We start from the raw sequence: 21509 nt of genomic DNA, 5'->3' as shown, positions 1-21509 counted from the left end.
AGCGACTTAACTCAACGTTTGAGTGTGTTACTGAGTCTGTTATTGTTCGTGAAACCGGCTCAAATAACGGACTCAAGTTGAGACGGAAGTTGAGTCCGTTATTGAGTTTTGAGCAAAATAAGCGACTTAAGTCGTTTCGAGAAACCGGGCCCAGATCTCAAAAACTATACAATGGATTTTCACCAAACCTCAAACAAATGATAACCATGATATGTAGTTGTGTATGAAGTAAACATTTTCCAGATCGGATATGTAACCCCAGAGTTACTTGCCCTTGCCTATTATTCTTGGGGCATATATTGTGCCGCTCTGCGGTGCTCGTGTAAGTCATTTGACCATCATTCACAAAGGCTGTATCATGCCGCGCTCTTGTTTACGATGGACCTTTTCAGAGCTTTACCTCAGAAACTGTGTAAGATTTCTTTATGAAACTTCGTGGGTGAAAAGATCTCAATGTGGAGAAAAGCATTGCATCTCCTCCACAACCATCCTTTTTCTTAGTTGTGAGTTTTACCCTTTTGTATGTTGTAACCTTTACAGGCTATATCTAAGAAACTTTATAAGATTTCATATAAAATATACTCATAACAAGTAATATCTCCTTTTGTCACACTTTTTATGCCCCCAAAAAAATATTTTGGGGGGCATATAGTTTTTAGTCCGTCCGGCCGTGCAGTTTCTTGTCCGGAGCATAACACAAAATCAATAAGATGTGGCAACACCAAACTTCATAGGTAGACAGATCTTGATGAGGATAGGTGTACAAGAACCATAACTCCCATATGAATGATATGGAAGTTATAACTGTAATAGAATTCTCTTGCAAACAATAGGAAAAGGAAAGGGTGATATAACAACATAACTTTTAATAACAACCATTTATTCCACACTGAAAATAAAAACCTAAATTTAAAGAAAATTGTACTGGCCTTATTTCATCTTGTTAGTTTAAACATATTTATTTTACATTGTTTGTGAAAGAAGTTCTTACAACTTAGATTAATCACTCTCGATTCTGCTTCCCGGATATATAACCAGTACTCGCCCCGAGATGTGGATTGTGAAAAGTCGCAAAGGTTGACCCCGCTCACCATAGGATTTGAACCCAGACCTTCGGATCTGGAGTCCGACGCTCTACCCCACGACCACTGTCCTCCACATCTTGCTATGTCATATCTAAAAAATAAATGGAAGTTGCAGTAATTTGAAGATAATAAGCACCTACTCAATTATTGGGAAATTTCCCAAATTGTTTCATGCATACCAGGTGATGGGTAGTCAGATAATCCATGCATTATTGATTTCCAATATTACGACTCCTCATGCATGCAGTGCAACTGGTAAGCCTGGTCTCCCTGCTTTAAAGGGTTAAGGTACAAAAATGTTATGTTCTGTGAAACTTGCACAGAATGTAATTTAAACAAGAGGCCCATGAGGGCCTGAATTGCTCTACTGGCATCTGTTTACGATCTTCACCAATATACAGAACTGTGCAAGTTTGAAAAGAATCTGCTTCATAGCGTAAACAAGCAGAAATTCACAATTTTCTCAAATTCATGCAAGGGCAGATTCTTCTTAATCTTATACATGTAGTCTGATGTTGTTCATTCCTTATAGGATTCAATTCCTAAAGATTCAGATCAGAACTGTGGACTTAATTGCATGAACAAGCTAAATTTGGTAAATTTCTCAAATTCAAGGGGAGGTAATTATAGACTTATTGCCCTGATGTTGCTCATTTTCAATCAGATTCTAATCATTATTGATATGAGAACACAGTTAAAGTTTGGAAAGGATCAGATTTAAATGGACTTAATCATGTAAACAAGCAGAATTTAACATTTTTCTCAAATTTAAGGGGAGATCATTCTTTACTTAATGTTCTGATGTCACTCATTTTCAATAAGATTCGAGTGCTCATTGATATGTAAAGAAACTGTGCACGTTTGGAAAGAATTGGATGAAAATTGTGGACTTTATCGCATAAACAAGTGGAAATTCTAATTTCCTTCAAACTCAAGGGAAGATAATTCTGCACTTGATGACCTAATGTATCCTGTTTTCAAAAGGGTTCGAGTCCTCACTCATATAGAGACAATGTGCAAGTTTGGAAAGAGGCCATTATGGCCCTTAATCGCAAACCTGAAACAATTTGACAGAAGAAGAATAATTGTATAGGTATGGAATTTGAAAATGAAAACATAGAGAAAGAAGAATAATTTGTATAGGTATAGAATTTGAGGATGTAACTATTGAGATAGTAGGAGAATTTGCTCATCATGAGCAAATTCTTGTTTTGTCTTAATGTTTTAAAATATTGTCTGCCATAAAGGCATCAGAAAAATCTACAGAAAAGATTAACTGTTATGAGCGAAGGGTTTCTGTGGTCCAGAAATTGATCATGCAATGGAGTATCTAATGACCTTTGGATACCCTTCCCTTTCAATGCCTTCTACAATGAAATAAAGCATACACTCTAAATATGTTTAAATCTGCCATCTCAAGTGGAGATAATTCTGGACTAAATGGTCGGATGTTGCTCATTTTCGATAGGGCTCGAGTCCTCATTGATATAAAGACACTGTGCAAGTTTGGAAAGAATGGGATGAATAATGTGGACTTTATTGCGTAAACAAGCTGAATTTCACCATGTTCTAAAATTCAAGGGGACATAATTCTGTACTTCATGGTCTCATATTGATCGTTTTAAATGGCGTTTGAGTCCTCGTTGATATAAAGACACTGTGCAAGTTTGGAAAGGATTGGACAAAAATTGTGGACTATAGCGTGTAAACAAGAAAAAGTCAAACGGACGGACACACCCACGGACGGACAGATGAACAACAGAAACCATATCATCACAAAAGCTCTTCCTGCTTTTGGCCAGTAGAGCTAAAAACTCGATGGTTATGTCTTGTCTGAATAACTTCCAAAACAGCACTCTCACAAGACACAAAAAGCTCAAGGACCACATGAGATGCTTTCAAGCCTCTTTCCTGCAGAAAGACTCATCAAGTGTCACATCTAAAATAACTTCTGACCGGGGAAAAGTCCCATCGGTTTTGTTTGAAACTGTTGATTGGATTATTAAGGAAGACATTCCTTTGGAAAAATACTGATTCCTTACTTTTTTGTACATTTGTAGCAAAAGATTGAAGAAACCATTTAACAAGTTGCTTACCTTTGTAACAGTGTTTTTTACCCAATTTAATGGATGAAACTGTCATTTTCTATGATTAATATTTGTTTTCTGCGGAGCACTTCAATTACTATATACATGATGTATGGATAATGGAGTAATGGGTAATGCCTGTTGTAAGTCTTGAAGATAAACTAGTCATACAACTGTTGAGTTGCCTTTTAAAGTTTCCTGCTTAATTGTTAATAGTTAGCAATGTGATGTCATTTACATTTTGAATTACCCTGATCCATTATGATTTAGTTCTGATGATAGATGGGACCCATACTTTTTCTCTGGGACCAATAGATTTAAAATCTTTTGATTTCTAAAATTATCACTGTATCAACACCAAACTTCATAGGTAGATAGATCTTGATGATGCAGTGTACAAGAACCATGAATATATTAGGAGTTATTGCCCTTTTTAGCTCACCTGAGCGATAGCTCAGGGTGAGCTATTGTGATCACTCACCGTCCGTCCGTCCGTCTGTCCGTCCGTCTGTAAACAATTTGTAAAACATCTTCTTCTACTAAACCATTTAGCCAATTTCAACTAAATTTCATGTGGAGCATCGCTAGGTCATGGGACAAAAGATTTGTTAAAAAAAAAATTGATCACATGACCAAGATGGCCCCCATGACCATATATGGTAAAAACCTTAAAAAATCTTCTTCTCAGAAACCGCTCATCGGATTTTCACAAAATTTCACAGGGATGACCTTTGAAGGCTCCCCTGAAAAAGTTGTTCAAAGAAATTTGATTCGTCAAAAAACATGGCCGCAGGAGCTCATTGAACTTTGCATGTTTATTCATTTTTGCCTATTTTGTGAAAACTTTCAAAAATCTTCCACATTTTTTGTCCGATCCTTTCCAAACTTGCACAGTGTCTTTATATCAATGAGGACATGAACCCTACAAAAAGTGAGCATTATTGGTCCATGAAGTACAGAATTACCTCCCCTTGAATTGAGAAAATGGTGTTTATGCAATAAAGTCCAAATTTTTCATCCAATTCTTTCCAAACTTGCACAGTGTCTTCATATCAATGGAGACTCGAGCCCTGTCGAAAATGAGCAACATCGGACCATTAAGTCCAGAATTATCTCCTTGAGATGGCAGATTTAGAAATAATTATAGTGTACCCTTTTTTCCCATTAATAGTGCTTTTAGAGTTAAGAATTGGCTGGCAACAGGCCAAGTTTCTTCTGGCCAGTTTAACCATTCCCTAATACATCCCCCCTTACATACACAATTGCATAATCAATCTCTGGCATTCTTATAAACCCTAAACCCACAACAGTTAATTATTTCTGCAAATGTTTGTGACTGTGGAAATCGTTGAAATAAAAGGAGAAATTGCTGAAATTAGCATTTTCTCCTTTCATCACAATGCTTCCTACCCTATTAAATCAGTTTCTTCTTATTCCATTATAATTTAATTTGTCGTCTGCAACCTCTTTTAATTTGGAAAAGGGTTAACTACCAGAAATCAATTAATGCTGTAGTTTTGTTGATTAGAAATTATTTTTCCTTTAAAATGGGAGGTGATTATTGCTTATTAAATTGCTTTGGTAGGGTTGAATCATTGTGGGAAATTGAGAAATTGTTCAGTTTAAAATATGTTGATTGGTAAAGGGTTAAATGGATACCATTTTTTCCAAGTTACCCTTTTCCATATGCAAACATGGGTTGCCTGTTTAGTTGATGATATCTTGTCAATTTTGAGAAAAAATAGGAATCTCTTCAAAACAAGCAAAAATTCCTTTTATCTCAATGTTTAAGTCCACTTTTTAGTGTACCTGAGCAGATCATATTCTCCTCCTAAACCATTGAGCCAATTTCAACCAAATTTCATGTGGAGCATCCCTATGTCACGGGAAAAAAATATTGTTACAAAAAAATTTGGTCACATAACCAAGCTGGCCGCCATGCCCATATATGGTCAAAACCTTAAAAAATCTTCTTGTCAAAAACGGCTTGTCGGATTTTCAATTTTTTGTACAGGGATGATCCTTAAAGGCTCCCCTATAAAAGTTGTTCAAGAAAATTTGTTTCGTCGAAAAACAGGGCCGCAGGAGCTCGTTTAACTTTGCATGTTTATATGTTTTTGCATATTTTGTAAAAATCTTTTTGTCCATAACCATAAGGCCTAGGGCTACCAAATTTGGTATGTGGTGAAATCTTATAGTCCTGTACCAAGTTTGTTCAAATAATGTCCCAGGGGTCAAATTTCACCCTGCCCCTTGGTCACAGAATAGAACATATGCTTATAAAGGACCTTTTTAGTGAAAACTTTAAAAATCTTGTCAATAACCATTGGGCCTAGGGCTATTAAATTTGTTCAGGTGAGCGATTTAGGGCCAATGTGGCCCTTGTTTATTTTTCATACTTAAATTTTGTCCGGAGCAAAACCCAAAAACTATAAGAGATTTCAACACCAAACTTCATAGGTAGATAGATCTTTATGGGGAATAGTGCAGTGCACAAGAACCAAAAATACCATTTTAATAATTTAGGAGTTATTGCCCTTTTAATTTTTTTATACTGACATTTTTTCTGGAGTAAAACACAAAAACAAGAGATTCAATAACTGTAACTCCCATTGGCATAATTTTGGAGTTATTGCCCTTTTTTCAAACTTTAAATGTCCAGAGAATAACAGAAAAACTGTTAGAGGTATCAACACCAGATGTCATAGGTAGATAGATCTTGATGAGGATAAGTGCAGTGAACGAGAACCAAAATCCCATTTGCATAATTTGGGAGTTATTGCCCTTAGTTCTTTTTCATGCTTAAATTGGTCTTGAGCATAACACCAAAAATATAAGAGGTATCAATACCAAACATCTTCATACCCTTCAAATTTTACTACGGGGGCATATGTCACGTTCTGTTTCCAATGTTATTTGATTCATGAAAAATATGTTATCAGCATGTTACTGTCTGCTGCAAACTCGTGACATTTAGAAATGAGTTGAAAACATATTTGAGAAAAGGCACAACACTTCATATACACCTTTTCTTTTTGATCTGCACCCATCAATAAACAAAATGTCTGGCAGCTGATATTTCTACATCAACTCAAAATGAACATGTAATTTGCTTGTTGCAAATTACATGTTCATTTTGAGTTGATGTAGAAAACACAGGAACAAATGCAGAAACCTTGTCTTGTGGTAAACAATTACTGCATTTGTCCTTATTATTTCAGTATAATTTTAAACTACAGTATTTAAAGACGAAATAACATATTTATGTGCAATTCTCCTTTCGACAGTATTGACATGGTTGTGCTGGAAATTAGGCTCATGTATTTTATTTTAATTAGACTTCCCGAAACTCCGTCGGACCTACGGACATGTCTGACATAAAAACCCAAGAGCCGATCGAAATTCTTAACTCGTCGGCCTGAAATGTCCGATAAGGTTTTCCCATGAAATTCAACTTATTTTTAGAACATCGGCACTCTAGACACTTTTCCGAACATAAAATACGATTCTACTTGCTGATTAGTTAAACTGAGTTTGAATGGTCCAGAATCATCACGCAAACAATCGGGATTATCCGCCAGTGTTCAATGTAGAATTTTTTCCGGAAGTAAACAAATAGTGGTTCCCTTACACTTCGCGGCGAGTTAAAAGTTAGACACGTAGAGCGGGGATCGATACATTTTACGTAATTCGACCGAGTTAAATTCGCCACTTTTAAAGAAAACAAAACAACATTTGGGGATAAGATATCGATGCACTGGTACGGAGTGCAAAAGCGATTTAAAAATACCACATAATTTCGTTTTCATTGTCGTTTATTTGATTCTAGAAATTGTGTCAATAACGTGGGAATATTTTAATTGCCCAAAGCCTGAACATCCCAAACGGAATTCACATGATGATTTTGCAAACGCTCGTAAGCAATGAAAGAAATATAAGGATAAGCGCCCCTCGTAAATATGTTGAGTCATGGAAGACGGGTAGACATTGCCTTATGTTTTGATTGTCATTTTCTCCAGAAACCGGTATAAAACATGCGTCTTCCTGAATTATTATGGGTTGGGTGGGGTATCCAACCATGTAAACTTGACAAATATGGGGCCCACAAATATGAACCTTTGTTATAGGTAGTTTAAATCTTTTACATGGTGATTTGTATTGAATATTGCATATGTATTCATAATCAATAATCACAAGTCTTGCATTGCCATATTTATTTTTATAATTTTAATCAAATCATAGTACATTTTATCTTTCCTTTCCTCAACACATGCCACTAACAAACCTTGGCAGTAAGATGTAGACTCAGATAAGGATAAACCGGAGAACATTGATGATGACATTCACCATTAAAAAATATATGATAGTGTTAGTGACTATAGTAGTGATTTTCAGCATGAGGAATTGAATGATGAAAAAGTAATGTGAACAAAAAGATTAAAATGATGATAAAACAATATTTCTTGTTTTGCATATGTTGTGTCCGGTCTTTGAAGAGTTCACAAATTTTCTTTGGTCTGACAGAACCAAAGGTCTGACAGAAAAATCTGACCAGTCAGACCAAATGTCTGACACAAGGCTGTCGAGTTTCGGGAAGTCTAGTATTAATCAGTTCATCCTATTGTAGGTATCCGGAGAAAAGACTCAGCCTACCCAGCCAAACAATCAAATTAATAATCAGCTTAATTCAAATGTCCCTTCCACCAGCGAACAGGCGCCCCCAGAAAACTCAGAGACAGGGGAGGAGGAGCATAAGAAAGATGAAAACAAGGTACATACTCTTCTATAGATTGTTATCCCCGCCATAGGCTGAGAGATATTGTTTAAGTGTTGTCAGTCCGTCAGGAACTTCTTTGTGCCCTGAGCCATATCTTGAAACTGCATGGGCTGTTTCATAGAAATGTGGTATAAGTGTTTTTATGGATAAGAGAATGATGCACATCATTTGCTGTTGCCTTGAAAATTATTTCATTTTTGAATACAGAGCCACATCTTGGAACTGCTTGGGCAGATTTCATTGAAACTTGGTATGAGTGTATATATGTATAAGAGAATGATACATGTCAAATTTCTTCACAATCATTTATGCTTCGAAGAAGAGGGGGTATATTGTTTTGCTGGATGTCAGTCTGTCGGTCTGTAGACCAGTTCGTTTCCCATCAATAACTCGTCAACGAATTGGCTTGATACTTCCCATGTGCATTGGCCTTGGACAATAGATGACCCCTATTGAAATTGGGGTCACTAGGTCAATGGTCAAGGTCACTTTCACAATAAGTGTGAAAATCGTTTCCAAACAATAACTCATCAACGAATCAACCAATTGGCTTGATACTTCCCATGTGCAATTGCCTTAGACAGTAGATGATCCCTATTGAAATTGGGGTCACTATGTCAAAGGTCAAGGTCACTATCACAATAAGTGTGAAAATAGTTTCCGATCAATAACTGGTCAAGGAATCTACATATTGGCTTGATTCTTCTGATGTGCAATGGCCTTGGACAGTAGATGACCCCTATTGAAATTGAGGTCATAAGGTCAAGGTCACTATCACAAAAAGTGTGAAAATTGTTTCCGATCAATAACTCGTCAACGAATTGGCGTTATACTTCCCGTGTGCATTGGACTTGGACAGTAGATGACCCCTATTGAAATAGGGTCACAAGGTCAAGGTCACTGTCAAGGCCCAGTTTGGGGGGGGGGGTGTGTTATCTGGCAGTGTGTCACAGGTAAGACCCAGGTCTCTAGGGTCAAGGTCACATACGGAGGTCAAATGTCACAAAATTTGATTAAATTTGCCTTATTTTTTAGCTCTACTGGCCGAAGGCCTGAAGAGCTTATGTCATGGTGTGGTTTCTGTCGTCTTTGCGTCCGTCCGTTAAACTTTTTCTTGTTTACGCGATTTAGTCAACAGTTTTCATCCGATTCTTTTCAAACTTGTCCAGTGTCTTTATATTAATGAGGACTCAAACCCTATTTAAAATGAGCAATATCGGACCATGAATTACAGAATTATCTCCCCTTGAATTTTAGAAAATTTTGAAATTTAGCTTGTTTACTTGATAAAGTCCAAATTTTTCATCCAATTCTTTCCAAACTTGCATAGTGTCTTTATATCAATGAGGACTTGAACCCTTTTGAATATGAGCGATATCGGACAATCAAGTCAAGAATTATCTCCATTTTTATTTGAGAAAATGGTGAAATTTTGCTTGTTTACATGATAAACTCCACATTTTTCATCCGATTCTTTCCAAACTTGCTACAGTGTTTTTTTATCAGTAAGGACTTAAATTCTATTGAATATGGGCAACATTGGATTTTTAAGTCCAGAATTATCTCCCCTTAAAATTGCAAAAATTGTAAAATTCCACTTGTTTAGGCGATAAAGTCCACATTTTTAATCTAATTCTTTCCAAACTTGAACAGTGTCTCATTACTAATAAGGACTCAAACCCTATTTAAAATGAGCAACATCTAACCATTAAGTCAAGAATTATCTCCCCTTTAATTTTAGAAAATTGTGAAATTCTGGGTATTTAAGCGATTGAGTCCACAGTTATGATCAGATTCTTTTCAAACTTGCACAGCTCTGTATATCGGTGAATAACGCAAACAGATGCCAGTAGAGCGCTTCAGGCCCTCATGGGCCTCTTGTTTTAGGATTATTCCATACATTAACAGATTTTCAAATGTCCTGATGTAATTGCTCATCATTATCAAGCAGTGAAAACAATGTCCCTAAGTTCAAGGTCACACATTTAGGTCAAAGGCCACACATTTATTTGAATATTTATTATTTGTCAATTATTTTACTATGCACAAAGGGATTCTGTTGTGACTTTCCACAATTGCTCATGTCATCTGGCTGGCTGTGTGTCAAATGTAAGACCCAGGTCTAGGGTTAAGTTCACTCAGAGGTGAAAATGCACAAGTTTTGATTGAATACGCCTTATTATACCCCCATTACGAGTAATGGGGGCTATATAGGAGTCACTTTGTCGGTCGGTCCGTCTGTCGCAAAAATTTCCTTGTTCGGACCATAACTATGTTGTTCGTTGATATATTTCAAAATAATTTGGCACATTTGTTTACCATCATTGGACGGTGTGTCGCGTTAAAGATTTATGTCTATAGGTCAAGGATCACACTTTGAGGTCAAAGGAAAAAAATGGCCATAGTTGAGCTTGTCCGGGCCAAAGCTATGTTTTTCATTGTGAGACTTTGAAATCATTTGGCACATTTGTTTACCATCATTGGACGGTGTGTCGTGCGAAAGAATTAGGTCAATATCTCAAAGGTCAAGGTCACACTTTGAGGTCAAAGGTCAAAAATGGCCATAGTTGAGCTTGTCTGGTGGGCCATAGCTATGTCGTTCATTGTGAGACTTCGAAATCATTTGGCACATTTTTTCACCATCATTGGACGGTGTGTCGCGTGAAAGAATTACATCAATATCTCGAGGGTCAAGGTCACACTTTGAGGTCAAAGGTCAAAAATGGCCATAGATGAGCTTGTCCGGGCAATATTTCTATGTTGTTCATTGTGAGACTTTGAAATCAATTGGCACATTTGTTCACCATCATTGGACGGTGTGTCGCGCGCAAGAATTACGTCAATATCTCAAAGGTCAAGGTCACACTTTGAGGTCATAAATGGCCATAGATGAGCTTGTCCAGGCCATAGCTATGTCTTTCATTATGAGAATTCGAAATCATTTGGCACATTTGTTTACCATCATTGGACGATGTGTCGCGCGAAAGAATTACATCAATATCTCAAAGGTCAAGGTCACACTTTAAGGTCAAAAATAGTTGAGCTTGTCCAGGCCATAGCTATGTCGTTCATTGTGAGACTTTGAAATTATTTGGCACATTTGTTCACCATCATTGGACGGTGTGTCGCGCGAAAGAATTAGGTCAATATCTCAAAGGTTCAAGGTCACACTTTGAGGTCAAAGGTCAAAAATGGCCATAGTTGAGCTTGTCCGGGCCATAGCTATGTCGTTCATTGTGAGACTTCGAAATCATTTGGCACATTTTTTCACCATCATTGGACGGTGTGTCGCGTGAAAGAATTTCGTTAATATCTCAAAGGTCAAGGTCACACTTTGAGGTCAAAAATGGCCATAAATGAATATGGCATAATTCTTAATAATCGCCATAAATTAGCTTCTCTTATTTTGTTAAGACAGAATGCAATATATTCTGTGTCAATGTAGCGTATGGGGGTATACGTCACTCCTGTGACAAAGTTCTAGTTTAGTATGGATTCTACAATGCATCAAGGGATTTCCAAATATCCTTAATTTAATTGTTCTTAATTATCAAAAATTGAGTCACATCCAAGACTTATTGCAAATTTCAAAGTCATACATTGAGGTCTGAGATCATAAATTTGATGAAATATTGTTTTAAGTGATTCTGTTAAAACTTTTCATGGTTGTTCTCCATCATTTGGCAGTGGGTTCTCAATGTTTGACAAAGTATTCATTATTTTTCCATAACATCACTAGTGATTCATTAATGTGTTCTGAAATTACATGGGGCGCTTGTTCACCATGATTGGATGATGTGCTTCATGTAAGGTCATAATTTTAACCTGCAACTGACCAGCATTTTTTATGCAAAATCGGGCACTTTTGTACTACCGGTATCTCATTTCAGGTTAAGAGTTTTCTTTTTTGTTAGATGATATCTCTTCAACTACTCAGGGTATTCATTTGAATCTTAATACATGCTTTGGGGGTTGTGATATTATGGTCTTTATTCCAAACACCATATCTCTAGCCAGCTTATTTGCAGAGTTATGTCCCCTTCAAATTTAATTCTTCATTGACAAGAAGCAAAATAGTTGAGCACTGTCCACTGACAGCTCTTGTCATGTGACTTCCCTGAATGATGTTGAATATCAATTGGTCAAATTTGCTTGTTACTTACTAGATATCATTGTTTTACTTTGAAAAGCACATGATCAGGTAAGTTTAACAACTTAAGTGCTGTTAAAATTTAATGGGTTAGTGTAGCAATGACCTATCTACATAACTTCATCTTGCCACAAAATGGTACCATATCTGAAGCTAGCCCAATTTTCCAATTTACTCTCAATTTATAGGAGGCTTAGTATAGTATACATGTCAGTTGTACTTATACATTCTTTTCTTGGTTTCAGATAATAGAGGGGTTGAAGGACAAAGAATCGGACATACCAACAGAAAAAGAAATCTTTGTTACAAAACAAACTAGCAAAGATGTGAAAGCTGCTTCTACCAAAGATAAAGGGAAACCAGTCTGAAAAGGTCAGGAGGTCACAGGACTCTAGATAAGGTGTTGGGAGAGGTACTGCGATGGATATATGTCATATTTGTAATTAACACCCTGTGTTGTTAATACTTTTCAAATCAACTCGCTAACAAATACCAACAAAATAAGTGAGTATAAGTGAATGACAGACTTGAAGTGTCAATTATATGTACGCCCACTAGCATAGACCCTTGGGAAGAGAAGTGGTGACAAAATGAGCTGGTCATCCTGCTTTCTATACCCATAAATTTACATATATTCCTACAATATGAGACATTTGCAGCAGAAATGTTTGATAATATTGTGACATGGGGAGAATTTGCTCATGATGAGCAAATTTTCTATTTGTTACCTATTTAAATTAATTTTCAAACTAATATACAGGCATTCAAACACTGCTTTGATATTTGTGAAGTGGTCATTCATGCTGTCTGCTGCAAATATCTTGGAACAAGAAAAGGGATAAAATGATATACAAGTTAAGTTTCCATTCTAAATCAAACAAGTCAATTCACTTAATTCCGTTATAGAGAAGTTGAATCCATGCTGAATTCATGAGTGGTCACTTTATGATAAATTGTTGATGTTAATAAGTGTTAAAGACATTTTGTTGAAGCTATATAAATGAAATGCATTTAGATATTAGCAGACAGTGCAAATGCACAGAGTGACTGCACGGTATGTTGAGATTTTCTTCAAATTCCATACTGAAATAATGATTTCAATGTGAAAGGAATGCTGAGGACATGATGTTTTGTGACAAGAGATGAAATGTATATACCGGTACATGTAAATATTTTTCCAAATCTGATCTGTTTCTTCTCTGTTTCATAATGTCGGTTAACTTACAGAAAGAAAGAAAAATGCTGAAGGATCCGCATGATTGGAAATGAAGCATTCATGTTCCTTGTTTTTAAATGACTGGTTTGAATGACTTCTCTATTGCTCATTTCCAAATGTATTTGTCTAATTTCTCAAAATTAGACCCACATCTTTCTTAGCATCTTGCTGTGAGTCTTCGTTTTATGAGGTATTTTCATGAATTCTTTATATTTCATGGCATACATTACCAATTCCATGTTAAAGGATTCTATTTATGTGAGATTTGGCTATTTTTCTGTGTTTTATTCTCTTTTATTTATTAAGTTTTAAATTCTAACTACAAGGGCATAAGGTCTGTATAAACAGGACCACCCAAGATATAGAAATAAGCTAGTATCACAATTTGTATTGTTCCATAAGAAGGCTGTAAAATTTGTTCTAACCTATATACTAGCAACTTATAGAATAAAAGTGTTGGGTGTTGCTATGACTACTTAAACGGATTGTGCTATCATTTTCATACAGTCAAGGAAAAGTAGCAGACTATTTGAAAAATGTTTTGTTGAAATGTTCTGTTGTTATTCATCTTGCCCAGGTCCCTGTGCATGCTAATGTTATTTTATTGCTTCTGGACTTATCGTCATAAGGAACCTTTGCAACAAGAAAGCGTGGTAATATCAGAGGTGTAAATACATGTATTATACATCTGTTAAATTATAGCAATCAATCTTTTTGTCATTATGTTGTCCGCTCCATTTTAAAGCGATGTTGTTAGTCATAATGCTCAATAAACCTGCTAATTTTTTTCAAATTTGAACCATCACATAAATATTTATTGGGTTATAAATTAACAAAAAGTACTAACATTTACATTGTATTTTTGTACAAAGCAGATTAAGCAAAGATCCATACACCAGTGCAATGCTCTGCTAAGTGATGTTAAATTTAAGAACATTTAATTAGTTGACTGACTTGACAAGATATATCTTGAAATAAGATTGTTTCATTAAATGCTTGAAATAGAAAGTTGTTCATTGATCAATAAGTTCATTTAACTAACAGCTTCTGTTATGACAGATGATAATGCAATTCCCATGTTGGAGCAGTCCTTTTACCACTTCCCTAATACAATTACCTTTACCACATAACACATTCGAAAATCTTGAGACAAAGGAGAATTTGTCTGAAGGTTTTCATCTTCATTTTGACAATAAAACATCTATTCATTAAGATTTTGCTTCTTTTGAATAGACCCTTTCAAAGTTGTCTGCTGTTGTTTTCTTAAAACAGGGAAAGGGTAAAAATGGCAAAATGAATACATTTTTAACACTTCACCAAACAAAACTTTTAATATTTCCAAATTCAATGCAGACGACAATTTAAATTGTAAAATAATATGAACAATTGCTTTTGTAGGGTACAAGTTATTGTGGGAGAAAGAGAACTTGCTTATATTGACCAATTTCTCCTTTTTCCACAATAATTTCTTGAGTCTTCTGTAACAAACTCAATAAAGCTCGTTATCATTTGGTCCTAGGTTAAATAAAATTGCTAATTTGCATCTTCATTAGATACAGAATTTTGTAGGAGGGGGTCAAGAAACACTTTATTCCTAATTTCTATGAAACATGGTTATTAAAGCTTCTTTTTTTTTTAGCACTTTTGATGAAACCTTAATGTTGTCACATTAATAATAGTCTATATAGAAAAGAAGGCATAGCTTGCAAAAGTTTGAAAGATGCATCCTTTTTCAGTTAAAACCTACATAGTGCTTTTGTCATCGAGAATATTTTTTTTTTATTTTTTTTTAAAGAATTTTGATAATGCATTGAGACTGTTGATCATATGTAAAAGCTGTAAATATCCTGATGAATTGTTTTGATATGACAATTGATTTATGTTAACTTATACAGTTATTCTTTTAAGTGTGTGAGAGGGAAAACGCATGCATCAAGAGATGTCAAATGAATGAACATGGATTTGGTTAAATGTGCCTTAAATAATCACACAATGACAAAATTTGAACTGTCTGAATTTGAATGTGTTTGCGGGCATATAATGATGTGGTAAAATTGGAATAATTGCTCTGACGGGTTAGAAGATCACTCATCATAGTGGGAAAATGAGAAATGCTCACATTGAGCAATTTCTGCTTTTCCTACAATGTTATAAAATATCTATAGCAGGCATGTAATCACCTTGGATTGCTTGGTTAAGGGTTGGCTCTACCTTTCTTACAAACATTTTGTTCTGTGTGTCGTAGCAGATGATTTTTTTTTTTAATCTGTAGAAGGACAATATCGCTCACAATAAGCATTTTCTTAAATATCAAAAATGTGATTTGCACTTTAAAAGGATTCTTCTTTAATAGCCCTATCCAAATTTTACAAGAATGTAAGTTCATTTATTTTGTTGTCCATGATTAATCTGATAAGTTCAAGATGAAGTTTTCTATTTTAATTAACTTGCTTCTGTTTCAAAAAGCTTTACTTAAATATGAAGTTTTGTCCTAAACTCTGTCGGCAGGAATAGATTTTGTAAGACGGCTAAATGAGATGGTTTAAGGCATCTTTAATAAAATCCTGCTTTGAATTAATGTGCTTGTATGTAACTCTGTGTCTCATTTTAATTGCCCAGCTTTTGACAACGTCTGCATTAACATTTTGTTAGTGATATATTCAGATTAATTTTGAGCTCCACTTGTCAAAGGCCAGCGGGGCTTATGTCATGGCCTGGTGTCCCTCTTGCGTGCATCCATCTGTTTTATTTCTTCTTTAAAAAATCTTCTCCAACTACTGGGCGAATTCTAACCAAACTTAACCACACTGTTCCTTACATGGTAATCTTCTAAATTTCTTTAACAAATTAAATTCCATAAAAGAACCCAGGTTGCCATGGCAACAAAACAGATGTTGTTTTTTTTAGCTTTAAAAATTGTTGCGTTTAAATGCGTTATGTGTCAGCCAAATCAAATTTCATAATCCTGTGGTGAACCCCAAATTTGACATATACTTTTTACCGCTGTCAAGAATTCTACATACACTATGTAGTTCTTGAAGCAAAAGAAATAATGTTTAAAAATTCCTCTGTCATAAATTAATCTTGAATTTACTAAATGTATTTAGACAAAATGAAGTTTACGACTTCATTTTACTTGAACATGGAAAAATACTTTTTATAGTTGGATGTAGGATATTCCTATGCCAGAACCAAAATAAACATATGTTGTAGAGTGAAACTTACATTTTCCAGAAGTGATTCCTTTGCTGAAATTATAAGCTTATAATCTTCTGATATATCTAGGTAAGCCATCGAAAAGTACTAAATAACTTACAATATACAGATCTTGAGATAAATGCAACACCACATTATTTGCTATAAATTTAACATCACTAAACTCAGTGTTGCTCGAACCTTTTGAGGTATTATTACAGGTGGAGAAAAAGCACACATGCTTAAACACATTAGTGAATACAAAGTTTGTGACTACTCCAAATTGAAAAGCGGCTGTAGATAGGTAAAAGTATGTCAACAATTGTGATACATGGCTAATAATTCCGAGGTCGCCATCTTTACTTCTATCGCATGATTATCCCCTTTGTTAATGCCAACACCACTTAATGATGCTAAGGGGTGCATGTTCATGCCACAGGTGTTGGGCGCGTGGTAAATTCGCTGAAACACTATCAATGTGTCATTCAAAACCATGTGTCATCACTTTGACAAAAAACATTCTGATATAATCTAATTATGTGATATCAGAATTCATTATGAAGGTACTGGTGCGGCAAACCGAGTATTTAGTGTAAAGAAAGTTTGAAATCATGACCATTTTACACGTTGATATGTCACTCGACTGGTTTCAAATCGCACTACCTATGTCATTATTTTTGTTGTAAGCCATATCGCGAATTGACTTGTGAAATGTGAATGTGAAGGTCATCCTTCAAGTTCAAATGTCAAATATAAAGCGTCTGTCTGTCTGTCTGTCCGAAAACTTTAACATTGGCCATAACGTTTTCAATATTGGCGTGCATGCGTATCTCATAGAGCTGCACATATTGATTAATGAAAGGTCAAGGTCATCATTCAAGGTCAAGGTCAAATTTTGCAATATTGAAGATAGCAACTCCTTATTCGGCATGCATGTGTATGTCATGGAGCTGCACATTTTGAGTGGTGAAAGGTCAAGGTCGTCCTTCAAGGTCAAAGGTAAAATATGTGGCTTCAAAGCTGCGCAGCAGGGGGCATTGTGTTTTACAAACACAGCTCTTGTTTAATATATATATTTTCTGCACATTTCTTCAAAAAACTTACAGCAATACACGATTTTCTTCGTTAATTCAATCATTCCTGACAGACTTGTGTACATATTTCGCTTACATTTTGACGCGCGTAGGTAGGACCGCATTACCGCTTCCGAAATGTGTTTTCATACTATTGCCTTCGAGGAACTTATCTGATGTTTGACGGAAAGGGCCGAAAATGTGCGAGTGTGGGTCAAGTTCCCCACAGGTACTACTTTCCCGTTCCCCCAATTTATTTTCCGTACCTAAAATTTTTCGTACCCAATTTTTTTTTGTACCCAATTTTATTTTCGTACCCAATTTTTTTTTCATCCCCAATTTTTTGTTCGTACCCAAAAATGTTTCGGTCCCAATTTTTTGTTCCCAAATATTTTTTCGTACCCAAATTTGTTTTCATACTCAAATTTTTTTCGCAAAATTTTTGTACCAAATTTTTTTTCGTACCAACATACACAATTGTGGTGATTGTGGTGATGTAGATAAACTTAACTTAATGCTTTTATATCCATCCTATCAAAAGCATCGTCACACCAGTACTGTCAGTACTTTGATTATATTGGACGGTGCGTAGCAAAGCAGCGCTTGTGGGGCTTTTTTATTGCACGGTGCGTAGCAAAGCAGCGCATTAATGGGCGTTTATTGTTGTACGACGAGTAGCAAGCCTGCGCTTATTGGGGCGTTTTATGTTGTACGATGAGTAGCAAAGCAATGCTTACATGGACATCGTGTGTAGTACGATAAATGGCAAAGCAGCGCTTATGAGTGCGTTTTATGCTCTACGCTGAGTAAAAAAGCAGCCCTCATGAGGCGTATTATGTTTTTCGACGAGTATCAAAGCAACAAATATATGGAGCGTTTTATTTTGTAAAATGAGAAGCAAAGCAGCGCTTACGGGGCGTTTTATATTGTGAGATGAGTAGCAAAGCAGCACATAACGTGGCGTGTTATGTTGTACGATGATTAGCAAAGCAGCGTGATTGCCGGGGCGTTTTATGTTGTAAGTTGAGTAGCAAAGCAGCGAATATGGGGGCGATTTATGTTGTACGGTGAGTAGCAAAGCAGCGCATAAGGCGGCGTTTTATGTTGTAAGTTGAGTAGCAAAGAGGCGCTTATTGGGGGCGTTTTATGGTGTACGATGAGTAGCTAGGCGGCTCTTATGAAGGCGTTTTATGTAGCACGGCGGGCTGGCAAGCACAAATCAATATTGACATTTTTGTAGAGAGGTTTGCTATACCACGCTTGGAAGACGTGTTATGTTGCGCGGAAGTAACTGAGCCATTTTGATGGGCGTTTAATGTTGTACATGAAGTAATAAAGGTATGCAGTAATTTTGTTTTGTTTTATTTCATGTCATGTAGCATTACTATTAGGGCAACATCATTAGCTTCACAAGATTTGGGCATTATGGTTGCCGGTAAAAATAAATCTGATGTTGAAAATGCCATGAATGAGGAAATTGAGGTTGTAAGTAAATGGCTCATTGACAATAAATTGTCATTACACTTACGTAACACTGAGTCCATTCTTTTTGGCTCTAAGCCCAAACTGCGGTTAAATCCTTATCTAAATGTATCATGTAATAGCCAGGTTATTGAGCCAACCTTGTCTGTTAATTACCTTGGTGTAACATTGGATCAAACTTTATCTTGTGATTCAATGGCTTCTTCAGTCATTAAAAAGGCAAACTCTAGGTTAACATTTTTATTTAGGAAACGTGAATATCTTACTCAACATACTAAGAAACTTTTGGTTATGTCGCTTGTTCAATGTAATTTTGACTATGCCTGCTCATTTTGGTACTATGGTTTGAAAAAATCATGGATGAACAAGTTACAGGTAACTCGAAATAAATTGGTAAGGTTTATTTTGAACCTAGACCCATGGCCTCACATTGGTCATGAGCAATTTAAATTATTAAATTGGCTCCCAGTATCCAAACGAGTCGATCAGATTATTCTGACTCAAGTATTTAAGATTGTTGCTGGTACAGCCCCGGATTATATGGGTGAGCCTTTCATTCCGGTTAAGGTAACACATGGTCACAATACACGGTTCCGTGAAAAAGGTTGTTTCACTATTCCGAAGGTTAAAGGTTTCGGTATCAAGTCCTTGCGTTTGTGGGATGTAAACTATGGAATGGGTTACCTCCTTCTATTACTAGTATATTTGAGTCCCATAGGTTCAAGGTTGTCGTCAAAAACCACTTTTTAAGTCAGATTTTATAATATTCTTTTACTAAGTAATCGGTATCATGTGTAATTTTTTTTTAAATACATTCCGCTTTTTAATTACATTTCACTAGTCAGTTTGTGATGTTTGTGTTGTAATTATCTGTGATAAATTTTTATTTGATATAAATATTTTAATTAATTCAGTCATTTATTAACTTCATGTTGTATGTGCTCATTTTTAACTGTGATATTCCTACAATAATGTCCACCGATTCAAATATTATTAATGCTCAGTTTAAATCTGTGATATATTATTAAGCAACAATTTATGTCTCTCTATGTCATGCCACCATCCACAAGGACCACAATGGAAATAAAGAGATCGCTCTCTTTTTTGTGCTATCCTTGGTACTGTGTTGCGTGACATGGTTAATACTCATGTTTGTACTTTTATGTATTATTTTATGAATGCAACATGTTTGTTAATTGTGTTTGCACCATGATACCAAAATAAATCTATCTAAGATATCAGATGTCAAAAACAAAGGCCCATAATTATGTCATGGCAATTTATCATAATTATAAAACTTTTACTTTGAAAAGAGAATTGTTTGACTTTGTTTCTACTACAGAATCAAATAAAAACGTATTTTTATTATACTCCAAAGTCAGGATATACGCCAAATATCTTTTTAAAAGATATTTCTTGCTTGGAGTGATTTACATACTACCTGTATTTGACTTTGCTTTTACGTTTAACATTGAGACTTATCTCTGCTGTTAATTTATTCACCAAATTAAGGGTAATGCAATACCGCTGACAATGGTATCCAGACTAAAAAAATATGAATACAACCAATTATCGATTTATTTAATTTCTATTGAAATGCGAAACCTCGACATAAAAACAAAAGAAATCGGATATATGCATTCAGAAAGAACTAACCAAAAAAATGCACATGCTAATTAAGATTTCAAAATAGTGTTACATTGAACATTGAATTGTGCATGTATATAATATTTTGAAATACCACGTACATTAGATACGATGATAATCATTAAGCATTTGCTTACACAAATAGTTAGGTATAAGATATAACGGTAGTTCAATGAACATGATAATACATCAAAAACAAATAACGTAGTATTGAACAGTTAAAGGAGCATAATGCAGTTATTTGTATGACCTTCAAACTATTTATTTTTATGTATTGTCCTCGGTGGTAATGAAAAGGTCATTGACCGGACGGACTCGTATGACTTGAAGGAAAGAACCAACACAATATTGTTGATTGAAAACGGGCATTTATTATAAAATGCCATAAAAAAGATAAAAATAGAACAGATTCTTTCCAGAAAGGCATAATGGGTGGTAAAAACACGCCACGGGTATATACACATACAAAAACATGAATTTGAATGTGATGACGGCGGGAAAAACACGCCCAAAATAAGTATAAAAGAAAAATATTTGATGCGTATAACAGTAAAATAAGAAACAAATGTGTTTTACACACCGGTAAAAACATACATAGTACGGGAGTCAAAACCTTATGGCGGAGAAGGGGTGGAGGTGGGTTGTTAATTTCGACCATATTGGATTCCTCGTTAGTCTAAAAGGATACAAAGGGCCACAATGGCCAACACTGAATTTGATTGGTCAAAAGAGCCCATGTGACCCCACACTGAGGCTATACACAAGTAATTAAATATAAGGCTTGAACCAATATAATG

General features: G+C 35.4%; 1 protein-coding gene across 1 annotated transcript in view; it reads left to right on the top strand.

The window, feature by feature from the left end:
- Positions 1-12467, top strand: part of LOC127872057 (probable ubiquitin carboxyl-terminal hydrolase FAF-X) — a 143393-nt gene extending 130926 nt beyond the window's left edge. Inside the window, exons 41-42 of the mRNA XM_052415392.1 lie at positions 7800-7943; positions 12345-12467. Coding sequence (XP_052271352.1) covers positions 7800-7943; positions 12345-12467 — 267 coding nt within the window. The remainder of the gene's footprint in view (positions 1-7799; positions 7944-12344) is intronic.
- The last annotated feature ends 9042 nt before the right edge of the window (positions 12468-21509 follow it).

Source organism: Dreissena polymorpha, chromosome 3 (assembly GCF_020536995.1).
Source record: "Dreissena polymorpha isolate Duluth1 chromosome 3, UMN_Dpol_1.0, whole genome shotgun sequence".
NCBI classification, from domain to species: domain Eukaryota; kingdom Metazoa; phylum Mollusca; class Bivalvia; order Myida; family Dreissenidae; genus Dreissena; species Dreissena polymorpha.
This window is presented reverse-complemented; position numbering and strand designations above follow the sequence as displayed.